Source organism: Lepisosteus platostomus, chromosome 10 (genome assembly GCF_059453375.1).
Source record: "Lepisosteus platostomus isolate fLepPlt1 chromosome 10, fLepPlt1.hap1, whole genome shotgun sequence".
NCBI classification, from domain to species: Eukaryota; Metazoa; Chordata; class Actinopteri; order Semionotiformes; family Lepisosteidae; genus Lepisosteus; species Lepisosteus platostomus.
Window position 1 is genome coordinate 54,929,631 of NC_142620.1, and position 19,340 is coordinate 54,948,970.

Below are 19,340 nucleotides of genomic sequence, written 5' to 3' on the forward strand. Positions count from 1 at the left end.
AAAAACATGCGGCGCAGGAATGAAACCAGCCTGATGGTGCATATTCTCGGGAATAAGAGCAATAAGAAAATCACACGACCGGTTTCAGAGTGAAGAACAGCAGTGAAACACAGAGCAGGAGTGAGCGCAGGGGGCAGTGGAGAGGTGAGGGGGTCACAGGCGCTGAGCAGTGGGCAGGTGGAACCCAAACAAATTATCTTACTCAGACACTAATTAACTTAGTCAAGGGACTGAGCAGAAACTAATCTTAAGAAATCCATAGAATGAAGGAGTTTGTCTGATGAATGCCCTGTCTACTGCCTGTTTCCCAGGTATCGCAGCCTGAAGCAGTTCAATGTGGACATCTGCCAGACCTGTTTTCTCACAGGACAGACCACCAAAGGAAAGAAGCTGCACTACCCTATCATGGAGTACTACACACCAGTGAGGAACTCTGCTTACTGTCAGCCTGACAGGCTGCAAGGGTTCGACCAGTTCAGACGGATCTCTTCACGTGAATGAAAATTCTCCAAATACATATATAAACATAGACATGCTACAGTACACATATATGCTTTCTGTTTCTTTTGACTTATTTTAACAACTTCTATTAACACGGTCAGTAAAAATTGTTCCTGTGCCTTTTTTATCATAAATATACAAACACTTTATTTGGTGTCGTACATACATTGTATACAATTTGCTAAAGCATATGAAACACTGAAAACACCCATCATAACCAGCTCAGCAATACCTCTGTAGAGTACCAGTGATATTCCTGAATTTTAAACCTAGGACATGCAGTATTTATTTTACCTTGTTTAATTTGTTTTGTGTTTCACCATTATTGCAAGGAAAGGTTGGTATTTCTGATTTTACTGACAAAATTCTCCTTTAGAAGATGTCTCTGTCCATGAAACCGAGGGTTTACAGTACTGTTTTTCTTCAAGTTCTTCTGGCAGCCAACTGTATGAGGTTAGCTAAAGAGAAGGCAACCCTAAGGTTAATACGGAGCTGTGGATCTGTTAGCAAAGGCTCTCAGGTGTGCTGGCCCTGCAGATGAACTCACGGTGGAGCCAGGGGCTCTCGCTGAAATACTTTATTCCTCTTGTTGGCAGACGACCTCGGGGGAGAAAATGAGGGATTTTGCCAAGACTCTGAAAAACAAGTTCCGATCCAAGCAGTACTTCAGCAAGCATCCCCAGAGAGGCTACCTCCCCGTCCAGTCTGTGCTGGAGGCAGAGAGCAGTGAAACGTGAGTCTGCTTCCGCACTTGGGCACCAGTTAGCTATCAGTTGTTCACTGTGGCAGGAATTAGATCTGCACTGCAGTACATCTGAACATAAGGAAAGTTACAAAGTTCATGTTTAGGTAACTGAGAATTCAGTGGGATGTAGGGTTGTGATCATTTAGTACTGAAGACGGAACATTGACAACAAAAATAAGAACAGCTGATGATGGAACCTCAGGACCCTTCCAGCATTGAGGGAGGGAGGAAGGAGCTTCTGTTTAACTGGTTAAGTAAGTCTTTGCAAAATATGAACTAGTGTAGGTCTGTCTCTGTATGTGGGCTGATCAAACTGAGGAAAATGTATGACTCTCTGAGTGCAGGAGCACGCTCTGTAGTGATTGACAGATAGCTAACCCTGCTGTTCATGGTGTTAAGTGCTGCCCTTTTGTCTCCTGGCTGTAGCCCCTGTTCTTCTCCAAAGCTGCCGCATGCAGACACACACTCCAGGATCGAGCACTTTGCCAGCAGGTAGGAATAGCTGAGGGAGCGTTGGACCTCTTATTGATTGATTTAAAATTAAAATGAATCTCCCACTTTAGTTTAGTTGCCTTGAACAAATCCCTTCCAGCAGTGTGTGTGGGCTTGGAAACCGTACTGCTGCGCTCCAGCTGTGATGAGTGCTGCTCTTCCTGCCCCCCGCCGGGACTCGACCAGCCCAGCGTCACTTCCTGGACACACCAAAGACCGCTCCTCTGCCATGGCCGGGTTCTACATCGTCTGTGTTCCAGAGGGTGACGTCACCTCTGTCACTGGATCATGCATGAGCCTGGCTAAGGAGGCCTAAATGGGGAGTCTCGGGGTTCCCTGCCATGATTTCATTCAGCCGATGCTGGGTGCCAGCTTCTGTCCTCCGTGATTAACAGCATCTCTCTGGGCCAGCAGGGAGAGCCGCGTGAACGCAAATCCTGCGAATCCTACCTGGTCTTCCCTGCTTGAAGCCTGGGGAATCTGTGCTTCACTGGTCAATCAAGATCAAGATAATTAGATTTTGTTCACTGGGATCTGCAGGTGAAATGTTTTAGGAGCTTAACTCGCCCCAGTGAACTGAGGACAATGCAGAGGTGTGAAAGAAGATAGCAGATAAACCATTTTCTCTTTGTTTTTCTCGTTTTTTCATACAAGCCCTCTCTGTATTAATTGCTTCTGCTCTGAAACAATCTGTCTTAATTCATCTCCTGCCAATGACATTTTATTTGGCAGTTGTTCTATTCCTGGATTGAATGAGGGGAAGAACAACAAGATAAAAATGTAAGGGCACAATAAGCCCTGTAGCTCTGCTAATACCTTTTAAAGGCATGTCACAGTATTGGCACAAATATAAAAACCTAAACATGAGCATTCATACAAAAGGAAAAGGGCACATCTTTAAAAAAAATATCCTTACTTGAAATTGGCAGCAAAACTACAAAACAGAAGCCATATTAGTGTATGGAGTAGAAGCCAGGGGAACAAAGGAGGCAGAAATCTTCAGTCGGATCACACCTGAGAAGGTTAATTGGACTGCTGTCACATGGGTCATGTGTAGCGTAGTGTAGCTTTGAATCTCTCACAATTTTGGTCGTTTTCAGAGATGACGTTAAAATGGACTCTTACCCATTGTAGTTTTAAAAGATCAAACTGTATTTTTCAGCACCAGAACAGGTCCCAACCCAGGATATTTCCCTTTCTGACAAAAAACCCCCCTTGAAATAAGCATTTTTATTTTTCCCCAATCAGATAGAGTTTGGGGAGGGATGCAGCCTAGAACACACTATACAAGCTGTCACAACCTTTTTGATCAAGAACACTGAAGAACGTGAAATGTTTGCCTGTGAACTAATAGCTGTAAATAGTTGAAATGAGGGTTTGCTGTAATTCAATTTTTTTTGAAAAATGTGACAGCCCCCGCGGCAGGTCTGGTGCTCTGTGATTTGTGCTCCTTCGGAAGTGAGAGGTTCTGACAGCCTGCAGGGAGAGTGCGTGTGAGGCCCAGCTGACGGGACCCTCTCTTCGTTAATAAGAGATAATGGGGAAGGGATTGTGACCCTGGAGGGTCCTGCCCTGGCTGGCCTTAGTCTGTTCGAGCGGCTCTCCTGCACGGCGCAGCGAGGGGCTGTGAAGGTCAAGCACTTCCGTCTGCCATTCGCCATCCGTTGCCACGGGGACAGTGAGCCGCTGGCCGTGTCAGAGGCCCTTGTGTTCAGCTCTCTGGGGGTCAGAGGCCACAGGCTGAGAGGCCTCCAGCCCATCAACAGGATCTGATAAGGACAGAGCTCTGCCGCAACAGCGATAGGACACCGTGCTTGTTTACCAAACAGAGTCAGCCATCGAAGGCTGCCGACGCATGTTTTTAAAATGAGCTGAGTGTAGTTTTAATAGGAAAAGCTGTATTTTTTTCTGATTGTTCTTCAGCTTGCCACCCTCTATTAAAACGTCTTCTGTCAGTAGATTAATTTGCAACCCTCCTCCCCCAGAGGACTATGCACAGCTCCAAAAGTATGGGACAGATGCTTTCCAACGCGGCACACTGTTTATCAAAAGGCAAACAAAAGAAAATAAGGAATCTCCCTTTAAAGATGTTGCAGAACTTGCATCTTAGCAGCTGCCTGCAGTGCTTTTTCCAGGAACCTTCTAGAAAGTGTTGTGTGAAACGCTTGTGTCCTTGATGTTCCTGCCTCTTGTTGCCATTTTCAGTGATCCCACCACCTCTCTGTCTCCCACTTTCCAGACTGGCAGAAATGGAGAATCAGAACTGCTCCTTCTTCACTGACAGCCTCTCTCCTGACGAAAGCTTGTGAGTAAATCACAATCATTCCACACCAATGGTTCTTGTGAAGTGGTGCCTTCACAATAAAGCCTCGAGTAATTTCACCTAAATTGTGCCGGCTGCGTGTGCCTGCACTGGCTGATTGCTGAGTGTTTAAGGACACTGAAACCCAATCACTAGAGGCTTTGCTTTGGAAGATCTGGCATGCTGCTCACTGCCAGATAGTGTAGTGGCACTAATCTGGGTCATGGTGAGGAGCTGTTTGCCGAATTTTAATATGGCATAGCAGGCCAGTGTGAGACCACGTGGAGTTGTGGACAGCCCTCCTGGGCTCGTGTTTGTGAGGCTGAGGATTTGAATCCCCGTGATGCCTGCTGCTGTTGTACCCTTGGGCAAGCAAGTCCAGCCAGCTGAGCAGTGAAGCACTTGTGTCCTATGCAGGGGGGAGTCATGGACATTCTGTCCATTTACAACTGTGGAAAAGAAGAGAAACCCCAGCTCTGACGAGTCTCTAGGCTCCAGTATGGATTTTGTGTGTGCAAGTAGGCTACAGCTACTCAAAATATGAGATAGCAGAGTCCAAGGAATATGGGGGAGCTCCAACTGTATTTGAATGGCTGAACCTGTGTCGACTGATCTGGCCTTATAGATCTTAAAGTGTTCATCTGTGCTAGATAATAGAAGTAGCAGTCCATAGCTGCTGTGTTTAGAAAGTGGGGTCCAAAAGCTATCCTTAGCAGAACTTGGTTAGTATTAGCCTGAAAAAGTGGTTGGCTATGTGCCTGCTCTACCTGTCTGTGTTTCTCTCTCTTCGAGCCAAAGATCGCTCTGCTATGTTTATAGTGTCTTTGTGTGTTTGTGTGTGTATGTGCACAGCTGTGTGTGTGTGTGTGTGTATGTGCACAGCTGTGTGTGTGTGTGTGTTTGTGTGTGTGTATGTCCTTGCCTACTGTTTCTGCTCCTGCGGTGTCAGGGATGAAGACCAGTACCTGCTGCGCCTCTCCAGTCCCACCCTGGAGCAGGACTCTCCCACGGGCCAGCAGTCCGGGGCCGGACACATCCTGGCCAACATCAACTGTGAGGACAAGGATGAGCTGGAGAGGATCCTGGCTCGGCTGGAGAACGAGAACAGGTGAGGGTGGTTTTAAAGGCTGGCTTCCTGTACTCTTCTCTGAAGTCGGTAAGCCTCATTTTGTTCAGAGCTCCAGGAGGTCAGAACCCTGCTGATCATATGGTCTGTGATTTTGTTGAAGAATGTGCATAAAAAACATACATACTGATGGTGAACACCAAGGATTTCACTGAAAACCCTACCTAAATATTTAACTAGGTATTTCACATATTTATTTAAATATGTCAATATTGAGGATTTATATAAATAGTTTGGATTGTGAGAAATCACTGGTTTGTATTATAAAACATATATTTTTATTAATTACTGTAGATGCTGGGGGTGGATCTTTCATCACCTGGGGAAGGAAATATTCCCTATCATAGCTAATTAGGAAAGTGGATTTCAGATTAACATTTTATTAATTTTTAACCACTTCTATTAAACAGCTGTATAAAGTGAACCACGTATTAGTCTGCATTTTATTAGTATCTGATATGCACAGGCAACATCAAAGGGGTTGGTTCTTTTTCTGAAGGCTTGTCTTTAGTACAATATAGCCTTGAGATCCTCACTAGAAAAGTCTAGCACACATCCTTAACACACTTGTGCCCATCCTTTTCTGCCACAGGATCGATTGATTTAAGTATCTAATTAAAAACTAGCCTGTTGATGGATGGTCTAATTATTTTAATGAGTGCTGCAAGTGTGTGAAAGAATGGCAGTGGGAAACCGTGAGTGATGCCTTCAGGTTACAAACTCAAGACTTTACTGGCATTTATCTACAAACACAGCTGGAGCAAGAGCAGAAGACAATGAAAGGAACCAAAAGAATCGGATGAACTGAATATGAATTTGCTCTTTTCTGCTCTGAAGTGCGGTTGATCTGTCGCCCGCTGTTCTCGGTGTGTGGGAATCATGACTCAGTAAGAATGAGTTTTACCTGACGTGGTCTATGTTCATGAAAGAACTGAAGCAAACTTCAGATTAGCATAGAAAAGAGTGGGGAAGTGTTGAGTTAACTCCTGGTCAGGGGGGTCTCCTTGCCAGCCTGATGAGGGGTGTTGCTGTTCCGGCAGGGTCCTGCAGGGGGAGTATCGGCGGTTGAAGTGGCAGCATGAGGAGGCCGCGGCCTCCCCTCAGCTCACGGAGGGCGCCCTGGGCTCCCCGATGGGCCACCGCGACGACGAGCTGCTGGCAGAGGCCCGGATCCTGCGGCAACACAAGAGCCGGCTGGAGACCCGCATGCAGATCCTGGAGGATCACAACAAGCAGCTGGAGTCCCAGCTGCACCGGCTCCGGGAGCTGCTGCAGGTCCGGGGGCCCGGGCGTTCAGTCAGGACAGGGAGGCCTGCAAGGCCGTAACCCCGGTTATAAACGGCAACCAGATAGATCCTCCACGAGCACCAGACCCCATTAATACAAGCTTTTCACGCCGGAGATTTTTAGTGGTGTGAACTGTCTCTCCCCCTGCAGCCCAAGGAGGATTCAGAAGCCAACGGCTCCGCTCCCTCCTCTGTCTCGTCGCCACGGCAGTCTGGGGCCAGCCGGCCGGGGGAGCAGGACAGGGGAACCCCCGACACCGAGGCAGCAGGTAACTGGGGTCCCTGGGCCGGGCGCTGGCCCTCATGACCAGGCCTAGGCCCTGATCCATCGCAATGTTTCACGCGTCATGTCTTTTTGCTACACAGCGTGAAAAAGCACAATCGAAACCGCCTGTTCCAGAACCAGCAAGCAGGACGTTTAGGAGTGAAAGTGAAAAGCAGTGTTTTTTTTATTTGACATTTTAAGCGGTCCGCAGCAGTGGCTGTTGGGTGGGCATGAGCACGCAGCTTCAGGACTCCCTGGGGTCTGTCTGTCTGTCTGTCTGTCTTCCAGGCGAGGACCTGGAGCGGGAGCGCCGGGACACTGTGATCCGCCTGGAGGAGGTGATTGAGCAGCTGAGGAATGTCTTCCCACCGGACACCGGTGAGGGGGGGTCGGGTGCTTTCAGTACCCCGCAGCAGCACGACTGCTTCTAACCTGCTGCTCTGACAGCTGTGACCCCATTTTCTACCGGCTGATGCGTCATCAGTAAACCTCTCTTTACTCAGGAAGTCAGATGACACTTACAAACAAAAATGGATCATATGCAGCGTAAATTGCATTTCCCCCCCAAAAACAGTATCCCATTAACACAGCGGCGAATGACAAAATGAGTATCTACTCTTCACTAGAACGGAGTGCAAAAACCGAATGAATGTGTTTTGTTTTATTGGGCCACAAGTTTGTCTTCCTCAGTGAGTCATTATTTCTCATGGTTGTTGTTTCTCTTGCTTTGCTCCTAAGGTACGCCGTCCCTGAGCTAAAATCTGCGTGGCTCAGAGTCTGCAGCACCGTGCGCTGGGCTGGGAATCCAGTCGTCTCAGTTCTCCTCATTCATGGTGCAGTAGCGCCCCCTCCTGCCCGCACAGAGCCGCACGAATGCCCATCTGAGTGAAGCGTCCTGGATTTTTGCACTAACCTACATGCAGCTCGGTCGTCTTTGTCCTCCCAGCGTGGAACCCGGTGCCGAAGGGCCGTGGCCGTGCAGACACTGCGCAGCGAGCTCTGGCTGTGTGTAACTGTGCAAGGTGAAGCTTTCCGAAAACAGCACAAAGACCTAGACCTATGGTTTAACAATGCAAAGAGTGAGCGCTTGAGGTTTTCTGACTGCCAGTACCTCCCAAGAGTGTTTTCTCTTAAGAGTGAATTTGTTTTTGCTATTGGCTCACAAGGAGTGCCTTTTCAGCTTGTAATACCAACAGACGTTCTCCTTGTTGACCACTTTCAGGACCAGTCTGTTTTAGCCACCTGTAAGGAAGTGAAGAACACCCAGCTGCAAGCCAGCAAGATGGGGTACGAGATGGTTTACTTGGTTTGTCTCAATCAAACTCTGAATGTCTAAGCAGCTGCCAAGAGCTCAAGAGCAATGTGGTCCTCATTGGAGCTAGAATAATCTGATCAGACCCAGGATCTTGTGTTGCTAACTTTAACAAGTCTTGGATAGAGCATGTAGAAATGGGGGAAATGAAATAATTAAAAATCAACTGTCATTTCAGCTGATTAGGATTCCTAGGATACTTATTATCCAGAGTATAACACTGCTTCGATGGTTTTCTTGGCATGTTTAGTTTTAAAAGCACCTGCCAACAGATAGTCTAATGGCCTCCAGTGTAGTGAAGAGAACTCCTCACCTCAACACAGGAGGCATGTACAGAGATCCTAGAGACTGGAGAGTGCATGAAGCAGTTACAATGCCTTAAAACCAGGAGTCTCATGGAGGAGCAAGGTTAAATCACTTTACAGCGTGTCTGGCTCTGGTCAGAGCCACCAGATTCTCTTATTCATGATGTTATGACATTTCATCCTCAACAGCGTTGTGTCATGCACTACTTTAGAAAAGCTGCTGGGGGGAGGGGGGAAGGACAATTGTACCCGTTTGGTTCATTTTGCGTTTTCACAATCGCACAGGGCAGGTTGGTCTATCTGTTTTGTGGTCTGTGGTGTTCACTGTATGTAGTATAGGGTGAGAGAATGGTCTTAATTAAATAATGTCTGTGGCTGAATCGTGGTGTATTGTAGTTTATAGCAAGATGTACTGTATCTTCCAAGAGAATGGGAGTGCAGAGATGCTTGGAAACTGGATGAAGAACTACACATAGATGGTATTGGAGAGAATGCACTGAACAAGAAATGACCTCAAGGAAGAAATAGAAACAAAGGTGAAACTACACACAGAGGTGGATACCTAGACACGTAGGCTAATTGACATTTGAACATTTACAGTGTATGTTGCCATTCCTGTCTCCAGTGCACTCAGTAAATATTGGCTTGATATGCAATATATAAATATATCAGTGATCCCAAAGGCCATTGGGAAAATGCTAAGGATGATGATAAGTGGGACAGGGTTCCCATCTGAAGTGTAGCCCTGCCATGTGCCCAGGGCAGCTTGCTGCAGTCCTCTATACCAGGGGTTAGCCCTGGCACCTGCCTTTCCTGCCGGTGCAAGTCTTTGCTCTAGCTGATCCTTACATGTCCGAAGGGACCTGCAGCAAGCAGGTTAATTAAGCAATGAAGGATCCGTTCGGCACAGAATCTAAAGGAAAGTTCAAAGCCCCGTAATGGCCTGGCAAGCAGGCAGGCTGACCCTGGGTCTATGGAGTGGTGACCATGGACTATGCATGGGTGTGGCATTTAGGCAGTGATTGAGTGCAAAAGCTTCCTGCTCTGAAGCCCATACTAACAGCATCAGGACTAGGCTGGATGTGCAGTTTATAGAATGGTGCTCTCAAGCTTCAGTCTCACAGAGCATAATACTGTAGCCCTAAAACAACCTGAAAGAAAATCCTTTATCGCCTGACTTTGATTTAGTGACAGCCTGTACTTAGTTCTTTGGCTTTATTTTATTATTTTTAAATAAGTACAGCACACTTCTTCCACCTAACAAGAATCCAAGCAGAAGGGTGGTAATAGCTAATTAAGCTTTACAGTCCCGATCCGGGATTCTGACGGGAGTGTTGTGAACAACTTTCAACTTTAATCCTGTCTAGTGCTCTGTCTTGGGAACCTCGATTCCTTCAGGCTGAATGTGCAGAACTCAAATCACAAAACTCAGCTCCTGTTATTTCCATGGCATGGCTGGGAGTTTAGCCTGAGGGAGACCGTGCCACAGCTTTAAGCCTTTTAGGTGGGACGATATTTTTTTCATAGAGGAGTTGCAGCATCCAATTAAGAGGCAGGAGCACCTGTAAGGAGAAAACTGGCCCCTTCTTACCGTGCTACACAGATATTGTTGACAAAGTAAGCTTTCATCTGCTATACTGTAACAGAAATAAGACTGCAATGCTACTGTTTCATTATATTTATTATTTTTATTTAGCATATTTAATACTGTTTAACGTTTACTACTACAAATTCACCCCAGTGTGACAGCGACAAATGATGAATATCCAGACTAGGAAACAAAGAATTTGCTAAAAAACAATATTGTAAAAGCAGTATTTAGTGATCTGGACACTGTAATTCTGTCCTGATGGCTGTCGGCATAATGATTGGCTAAATGCAGACTTGAGTCCAGAATAAATTGAGTTTTATCCACTTGCCAAAATACAAGTTACATGATGGAAGATTTTAACTTGCCTCCTGCTTCTGCCCAACAGAAACCTGTCATCCTATGGCCTGTAACAGGCTGTCACGTGACAACTTAAGTGAGACTGGATGTTTCATGATCTGGAATCAAATCAGAAATCTATTTTTTAAATAATTTCAAACATATCTCTTAACTGCCGGAATGTTTCCTCTTTGTATCCCATAGTTATTATCAGTATAAACCTTTTCTTTCTGACAGGTTAGAAACAGGGGAGAAGGCAGTGTATACTGTACACTGTACATGTGTGGATTTCTGTTTACATCAATGAAGAGTTTTGAAGCCAGTGAAATGTTGTTTCACTGTGCAGAGCCTTAATGCGTATATCTGAAAAAGAGAAACCATAAGAATGGACAAATAAAAATAAAAATGTATTTCTGAGAAATGGACTTAAACTGGTATTAATCTTGAATAACAATGATATTACAATTTAAATTCTATGTTCTTAAAATATCTTACCTATTGTATAATCGACCTTTTCTCATTCTCTTCTAAAATGGAATTCCGACCAAGAGATGCAGTTGGGTTGTCTGCTGTGTCAGACGCAAGGCTCTGAAGGTCTCTCATGTTTCACAGTCCCATTCCTGCCTCTTCTCCAGCTCCTGCTGTTAGACTCTCATTCAGAGGAGACCTGAAAGGAGCTCACCAACCTGTACCATGGCATTGCACCCAACTCCAGTCCTTGGGGTCTGAGTCCAGGTGGTTTTCTGTGGCTCTTTAAACTGTCAGTAGCTGAAGGCTGTGTAGAAGCATCACCTGGGCCAGTTCAAGCTAAATGGGATCAGTTCAGGTGCAGAACTATTTATCCCTACAGTAAACTAGAAACATTGTGCAGTCTCTGAGGACCAGAGTTGAGAATCCCTGCCTTGTTTAAGAAAAAGAGCATTTTGGATTATGGATGACATTTTATGTACACTGGAGTCCAGATATTTTTACTGCATAGGCTACATACAATATGCTGCTGTACAACATAATTTATTTGTGGTGCTCCATAGCTAAAGACTTAATTTTTTTGTAAGCCCTCTGTGTCGCTGTGTTTTAAAGTCACTACTTTCTATTTTAATTTAATCAGATAAAGAGCTTTTGGGAGAGCAGAGAGCTATCTTTGCTTTCTGTCTTTGCTATTTTATCTGGGAGCCATCTGTGCTCCAGCACATTGGGCAGGTTTCCACCGAAGGTACTGTTTTTTGTGGCTTGCATTATGATGATTTTCAGGAGTGAACCTTATCCAGGTTAGGCTTGTGGTTTAATAACCTGCTGAGCTTCTTGTCCTATTTCATGCCCTTCTTACTGGTATCTGCCCCTGTATGTGCAACAGCAGTGGTGCTCCTGTTCTATAATGAACATACAGGTTTACTTTTACAGTAAAGAAGTGCTCAGACTGGTAACCTCTCCAAGCTGATAACTTTGAAACTTTACTGGCTTTTAACTAAGATCTTTTCCTTGCCTCACATTTTTAAATTATGTTTACACATCTTTGTTTTTAATTATTTTAAATTAATACATACCAGCTTCTGATCAGTTTTTTTTTGTATAAAATGACTCTAAAGGCTGACTTTTTAAATTAATGGGGGTACTGGCTGCTTTCTACTCATACTGTGTACAGAAATAAAATTTGTTTTTGTTATACGCAAAGTCTTTGTGTCATTTGTCTGCTTGGAACTGTCCATTCGTGATCAGTGGAAGTCAGATGTCTTTTGAAAGCGAGCACAACTGTTACTTTGTGCTTCATAATGAATTCTCAGCAGCCGCTGTATCCATATTCTCTTCCCATTCAATACTTATAAATTCTAATTAGCTTCCTCAATTGCGAGCTCAATGCTATCTGTTGTGATCTCGTGCCAATCAGTCATGGTATCTCGGAAGCTGGCCTGCTTCTTCTCCAGCTCTGGGCCTGTGGCTGTGTCTTTGCTGAGGTTGGTTCTGTCTGCGAACTGTGAAGCAGTATTCCCCTTTCCGCTGGCTCCAGTCCCGTTCACCCCTGCACTGCCACCAGCCCTGTCCTGCGGTGTGGCTTTCGTATCCTGGTTGCTGGCGTCTTCTACTGGGGCACCCAATGCTGAGCTTTCATTGGCTGCTTCAGTATCTGTCCCCTTGCTTTCATTGGTTGCTTCAGTATCTGCCCCCTTGCTTTCATTGGCTGCTTCAGTATCTGTCCCCTTGCTTTCATTGGCTGCTTCAGTACCTGCCCCCTTGCTTTCATTGGCTGCTTCAGTATCTGTCCTTTTGTTTTCATTGGCTGCTTCAGTATCTGCCCCCTTGCTTTCATTGGCTGCTTCAGTATCTGTCCTTTTGCTTTCATTGGCTGCTTCAGTATCTGCCCCCTTGCTTTCATTGGCTGCTTCAGTATCTGTCCCCTTGCTTTCATTGGCTTCGTCAGCATCTGTCTCTGAGCATTTATTGTCTGCTTCAGCATTTGTCATCGAGCTTTCATTGGCTTCTTCAGCGTCTGTCCCCTTGCTTTCATTGGTGGACCTCACCATAGTAGATGCAACACTTTCTTCATTAAAACCTTCAGTATTGTTACGTCGATCTTTCAGACCAACTCTTTGGGTTGCACCCCAGACTTTACTGTGCTCCTTACCTCCAACTGCATGGTCCTCTGTATTTGCTCCCCCAAGACTTTCTTTGATTCCCAACTCTGAGCACTGGTTCTGCACCTCCTCTTCATTCCCATCGCCTTTAATTCTTCCTGTTGCCGGAGCTCTACAGGCCTCAGAGCTGAGGCGTGGCCCCCAGCTGTCCCGCTCCGCCCCGTGCTCGTCTCCCAGCAGCCCCTCCTGCTGCCGCTGCTTGTCCTCTGCACCTCTCCAGCGGCTCTTCCGCGCCCGGGTGCTCCTGGCTCTCATCATCTCCCCCAGCGTCTTCAGCTCTCTGCGCACGCTGGGAGCGAAGGAGGGGTCCAACTTGCAGACCATCAGGAAGTCCCCCCGAGCCTGCTGGTCGTGGCAGAGAGCCGCGTGCGCCCGCGCTCGCTTGTAGAAGGCTTTCACGTTGCCTGAGGGGCAGAGAGGGAAGCACCGAGGCAAAAACTTAGCAAAGCTCTCCTGCAAAAAATACAATGAGCTACCTTATGGTATGCAGAAGAATGCCAAGCCCAGAGTAGAGCAGGCACAAACACTGCAGTGCACGCTGCATTGAGCTTGTGCAGGGTCTGCTGCAGACAGTCTTAGGAGATTTATGTTTATCCCACTGGTATGGAAATACCTGTATTGTGGGAAAAACTAGACATTTGCACAGCAATTATGACAGATTGTTTTAAAGGGCAGCAATGTGGAGCAATGGTGTGGTTTAAAGGTGCAACACTGGTTGTATCCTTTAGGAAAGTTGTCACCATAATTGCTTCAGTTAAATACCCAGCTGTATCAATAGGTGCGTGAAAGTGTCAGACAAATTAGTAACAGTAATAAGACACAGCTGAGTAGGCTTTACCCAGTGGGGGTAGTGCTGTACCTTTGTGTCTCTTGAGCAGTTCAGTAGTGTGCTCCAGCACCTCGTAGTACTCCTCCAGCTCCAGCTTGCACTGGCAGTAATTGAGCACCAGGGGGAGCAGCACCTTCTCCAGAGACTTCCAGTCCTCTTCCTGAGGATCCTCCTGCCCAGACAAAGGCGGTCAGATCCTTACAGCCAGTAACAACAGTACACCTATGTGCATGCTACTTTTTAAGGTTTGGCCTTAACTCCCATACAAAATCATGTCCCATCCCAGATATTTTGCATTTGATGTTTCAGAAAGGATTTGTAATTTTAAGCATATATATATGTGCCATGATAAACCTGATAGGATTTTACACAGAATTTGAATTTCTTCCTTAAAGAACTCTTATGATTCTAGATCAAATTTAATTATTTTTGAAAGGTTGTACTAGATACCACTGTCTCTGCTCGACATGAACAAGCCTAAGCTATATGATGAAATCATATGGGCCTTTCAAGCAGCTTTATATCTGCAGGATGACCATGAAACGCAAGGTTGTGTGGAGCAGAAATGATTGGCAATTGTTCACTAACTGTCCCTCAACATTTGCAGAGCCATGACTGAAGCACAAGGTTCTGCAAGCTCACCTTGGCCTGTATGAACTTCACATAGTCCATGGCTTCTTTGTACTTCTCAGATGCTTCCGGGAAGCGTTTCTCCTTCATTAGGTAGTTGCCCTCATTGTGGAGCAGGGGAACCAGCCTCAGCATTTCCTCTCTTCCCTTTCGCCCATGTCCAGAAGCTCCACTCTCACTTGTCCTCTGCAGCTGCTCTTGACCTTGCTCTGTGCTCTGATGGGCTCTCCACCCCTTGCTTGTGACCACCAGCTGGCTCCTTCTCTCTGGAGTGTCCTGTGTCTCGTTTGTATCCCGTCTTCCTTCTCCTTCCCGGCTGATTTCCTTTTCCTGTTCTTCTCCATCCCCCGCCCTGTCTCCCAGGATTCCCCAGTAGGTCTTCTTTTCTTCGCAGTACTTCTCAGCCATCCTCTCCTTCAGGAGCCTGAGCTCTCTCTGCACGAGGGGGCCGAGTGAGCTGTCCAGGCTGGCCACCATCAGGAAGTCCTGTCGAGCTTCCTTCTCATTCCACACAGCTGCGTGGGCCTTTGCTCTCTTGTAAAAGGCTTTAACATTGCCTGTCAGAAAAACGTTGTGAAAAGATGAGATATTTTTTTAAAAACTGCTGCGGCTCCTGTCCTATCACATACAATCAATTCAGTCTCTCCACTCCAGGTTTTGCTTTTGTGTCTTTCATATCATTTAAAGTACATTTACAAAGCACTGCACTCATTTTTGCTTCCTAGGAACTCATAAAAATGTATGTTATTGAAAAGATGCAGTTCTTCAGACAATTCTTTTGAGGCAAAATGTTTAGTCTACAAAATGGAAACAAGGTTTTAAATACCAGAACATTCATGTTCAATAAGGTTTAAAACATGGTCTTTTTCACTGTCTTTTAGGAGAACTCACCTGCACACACCTCTGGGAAATGCATCTTATATTTCTGTATTTTATTTTAAAAACATACATGCCACAGAATCCAGTGATCAACTACAGTATTTTAACAAATGCAAACGTACTGTAATGAGGTTACAGTTGTTACAGCTACAATAAAATTCAGCTGAACCAGAAGAAGAAGACAGCGGAGTTTGGAATTTAAGAACGCAAAATCTCTTTAAATCACAGCTGGCCTGTGAGTTTCAGCAGGCCTTTATTTTTCCATTTATGTTACTTTCTGTTATGCTTCCTTTAAATCATTGAGCGTCTGAACATTTTAAAAAGAATCCTGCTGCCTTTGACAGCATCGGAGTCATCGCAGCAAAATCAAAAATAATTTGAGCTTCAGCCGCTGCGAAAGTGACCTGATGACAGTAATGGACTGGAGCTGATGGAGATGAGTGAGATGCTAAGAGAGATGCAGAGGGAATAGTGACATAGTGAGCAAGTGAGGGAACAGTGCAGTGAGGGAGACTCGCTGCTGCAGAGATAAGAGGATCACGCTGCCGCGCCTCAGCTGGGCCACTGCGAGTCTTATTCACTGGAACAGCCTGCACCTCGGCTCTGACAGCACTGGGAGAAACCACAGCTGTCAGCCTTTACACATTGACTCAAGGCACCTGTGTAAGAGTGTACCAAACTACCTCTCAGTGTGCGAGCCCCCCCTCAGACCGCCAGGACTGAGTAAGGGAGCTGCTGCAGGGTAGTAGACGGGGTGGCGGGAGGAGAACGAGAGAGAGCACCTTCAGGAAGACTAGGATCTACCCTTCCTCTCGAATTTCTGTTATAACTCTGTTTTAGTATTCGGCAGTACTGCAAAACAGTAATACACAATTGCAATTCTAATAAATTGTATATAACACAATGTAAAAATGTTTATTATATAAACTACAAATGGCTAATTGCTTTATATTAATGTAAATACACGATTTTGGCCTTCAGCATGCTGTAGGTTTTCCTTATTTTGCGTATCTTATGCAGGACGCAAGTACTTCTGTTTGTAAGTAACGTTCGTAGCTGTCTTTGCAATCATCAGAGGAAAAGCAGGATTGCGTGCTGGGTGTTTTCCCTGCTAGAGCCGGTGCCTCTGGAGTGGGGCCGGATACCTTTGTGCCTGTGGATCAGCTCCGTGGTGTGCTCCAGGACCTCGTAGAACTCCCCCAGTTCCAGCATGCACTGGCAGTAGTTCAGCACCAGTGGCGTGATGAGCCTCCCCAGCTTCAGGTATTCTTCCTCGCCTGGTTTCTCCTGCAGGGAACACAGCGCACATCCCTGATCACTTCCTGCATGCCAACTGTGGCTGCTGTTTTAATGCTCACTGATGCACCTCTGTGCAGATAATGTTTGCAAACTTAGAAGGGGGTATGAAACTTCTGCTACAGTAGGGATATAGTATCCAAAGGCACGTGCTCGCTTGATGAATCTACTTGGATATTATATTAATTCCCAGCCTCCTTACACTTCCTGTAACCTGGGACTGAGCGCAGCCTGAGCCGAGCCCAGAAAGCACTTGCTTCCCCGCTCCACGCACTCGCACCTTGGCCTGCACGTTCCTCAGCAGGATCACGGCCTCCTGGTACTTCCTGGCCGCCCCCCGGAAGTGCCTCTGCTTGACCAGCGCGTTTCCCTCGCTGTGCAGCGCCGGGACGGCCTGCAGCTTCTCATCGGTGTCCATGGCCCAGGAGTCCCTCTTGTACGACAAAGGATCATCCACCTGGGGGAGACAGAGGCCAAGGCTGATCAGCCAACTGGAGCAGGAGAATGCTCAAGCGAACCCATTCTTTGTGTTCCCACAGAGCTTCTGAAGGCAAAGGATTATGAGGTGTTAAGGCATAGGAAGTGTCCCACTTCATCCACCACAATCAGGCTGATACCAGGCAGAGAATTAAGGAAGAATTGATGGTGGCCAGGCTCTGCCGGTTTAGCCTGGACAACAAGATAAGTGGCCAAAGGTTGAGTGTTTAGGATGAACTGATACATAGTAAAGCATTTCCTTGTTCTATTCTGTTCCTCACCATAGTTAACTGCATGATAAATTTGCATGAAAAACCTTTGCCTTTGCTTATCACAAAGGCTTGAATTCTTTTAGAAGCATCCAAGGTGCAAAAAGGTCACTGACCTGGATTAGCTCCATGACGAAGATGAGGGGCTGGGGCTCCTTCATGAGCTCGTTCAGGTCCTTGTAGCCCATGCAGTGATAGTCGAACATGTTCCCCAGCCCACACATGTGCCTCTGCCCCTCCAGGGGATCCTTCCCCTCGGCGATCAGGCGGATCCCCCTGGACACGACGGGGTACAGTCCTGTGTGCTGAGCAGAGGGGAGACAGATCTTCAGGGGCACTGGACAAGATGGGACACCTAGACAGGATTACACTTAACGATGCCGATAAAATAAAATTGAGTTTTGAGTTCTACTTCATGTTTCCTCACAAAAGAACAACTGATATTTGGGAACGAAGAAATGGTTCTTGTAGATTGTGTTTAGGTGTCACACAAGCAGAAGACTTCTCACACCATTCCTGCAGGGCTCGACAAAGCTTTGCCCCCCCGCAACTCCAGGGATTGAAAACCAAAGTCAACATTTTCAGCCAAACATTTGGTTTCGGTCAGGCTTTGCAAGGAGTACAAAAGAAAGGGGCTTATAACCTAGGGCTGTGGGTGTGGGACTTACTATAGTGTCACACCAGAACTCTGCCACCTCTCCAATCCGCATGGAGGTGAGCAGAGTCTCCCAGATCTCCATCTTGAACATCTTCCCCACGATGATCTCCATGGGAGCCTTGCCCTGTCGGCGACTGTCGTCAATCACAGTCCGCTCGAAATTGCACGCCAGCGTCTGGAAGTGGAACACCAGCTTTGGAGATGGGAAGAGTGAGGGAGAGAGAAGGGGAGAATAAGAGGAGAGAGTGCACCCAAGATAAGAGGGATTATGTGAACCCATATATTTTTATTGGATTGTCACACACAGGAGCTGATCCTGTCAGCACCACCTTCAGGGACTCTTGGGAAAAGCAAAGGCCTACCTCCCATTCAGAGCCATTAAAACAGTTTGCTCTGTAACAGATTAGACATGCTACCAAACCTTCACTCCGCTTAAACAGCGCCATTTCCATTCTGGGCCTGTCTCAGCATAAGGGAGCAGCAGCCAAATGCACATAATAGAAGTTCAAACAAAAGGCCCCAGCTGTGGAATGTAGAAATGAATTTGAGTGCATTCAATGCTTGTCATCTTGAGACACTGGGCCATGTTGATGTCCTTATATTTTGATGAAGACCTTTCCTCCACTAGAGAAACAATAGGAGGGGAAAATGTGCGCAGTTGTGATTTTGGAAAAGAGGTCGCCGCTAAAGGGTAGGGAAATTCATTTGGCAGCAGCCGCTATGTGGATTACAGGTGGAATTTTTTTTAATTAGGATCTGAGTTAGAATAGGACAGGAAGATAAAAACAGGTTGGATTTTTGGTCACGAAAAACAGAATTTGGGAAAACAGACCCCTGCCTCTTACCTTGGTTCCGTTCCGAAATTTGGGGAGGTCACCCTGACCTCCGTGGAGGATCTTTTTCCTCACCCCTTCAACATTCAGGAGGTACATTTCCTCCATCCTTGTGTGTCCCCCCCCTCTTTCGGCAGCGATACGAGAGAAAAATCCAAGTATTTTCCAAGAGTAGGTCTCAGAGACCGAAGACCTTTTAAGCAGCTGTTTATTGGAGATTTTTCCTTCTCGATGAGCTTGCAAGCAGGCCGTGATGCAAGCGCAGCTCCGCAGCCCAGCAGTGCTCCTCCTGCCCGGCTGCTCTCTGACAGATGGCTGGATTAGCAGGCTGGCCGCTGTAATCTGTCAAGTAAATCCCCAGAACCTTCTCCCTAATCCTTAGACAGCAAGCAGCAGGCGACCTGCGCATGCGCTGGTGCAAGGTAACAGCATGAACGCACCTTCTTTAAGAAAGAAATTAAAACGTTTGTTGCATGGAAAATCCTTCTCTTCTGCTGGCATGGCTCAGGGGACCTTTATGCCCCAAACACTCCAAAACACCAGCATTTTATTTTACAGTCCAGGGGGCTTCCTGGCCT

The 19,340-nt window shown here is 46.4% G+C and overlaps 2 protein-coding genes across 3 annotated transcripts in view; one reads left to right on the plus strand and one right to left on the minus strand.

The window, feature by feature from the left end:
* drp2 (dystrophin related protein 2) overlaps nucleotides 1–11,926 on the plus strand; it is a 61,198-nt gene extending 49,272 nt beyond the window's left edge. For both annotated transcript variants that reach the window (XM_088597437.1, XM_088597438.1), the window contains exons 15-23: nucleotides 312–423; nucleotides 1,098–1,234; nucleotides 1,673–1,738; nucleotides 3,978–4,043; nucleotides 4,990–5,148; nucleotides 6,207–6,441; nucleotides 6,604–6,721; nucleotides 7,006–7,095; nucleotides 7,456–11,926. In XM_088597437.1, the coding sequence (XP_088453563.1) occupies nucleotides 312–423; nucleotides 1,098–1,234; nucleotides 1,673–1,738; nucleotides 3,978–4,043; nucleotides 4,990–5,148; nucleotides 6,207–6,441; nucleotides 6,604–6,721; nucleotides 7,006–7,095; nucleotides 7,456–7,475 (1,003 nt within the window). In that variant the 3' untranslated portion in view covers nucleotides 7,476–11,926. The remainder of the gene's footprint in view (nucleotides 1–311; nucleotides 424–1,097; nucleotides 1,235–1,672; nucleotides 1,739–3,977; nucleotides 4,044–4,989; nucleotides 5,149–6,206; nucleotides 6,442–6,603; nucleotides 6,722–7,005; nucleotides 7,096–7,455) is intronic.
* On the minus strand, nucleotides 10,600–18,982 carry LOC148654144 (uncharacterized). The gene is made up of 8 exons (XM_088597435.1): nucleotides 18,775–18,982; nucleotides 17,940–18,122; nucleotides 17,388–17,576; nucleotides 16,806–16,982; nucleotides 16,375–16,516; nucleotides 14,363–14,907; nucleotides 13,751–13,892; nucleotides 10,600–13,295 (listed from the first exon to the last, which is right to left on the minus strand). Exons 1-8 carry the CDS (start codon nucleotides 18,868–18,870, stop codon nucleotides 12,088–12,090), a joined length of 2,682 nt encoding a protein of 893 aa, XP_088453561.1. The 5' UTR covers nucleotides 18,871–18,982; the 3' UTR covers nucleotides 10,600–12,087.
* Between the last annotated feature and the right edge of the window lie 358 nt (nucleotides 18,983–19,340).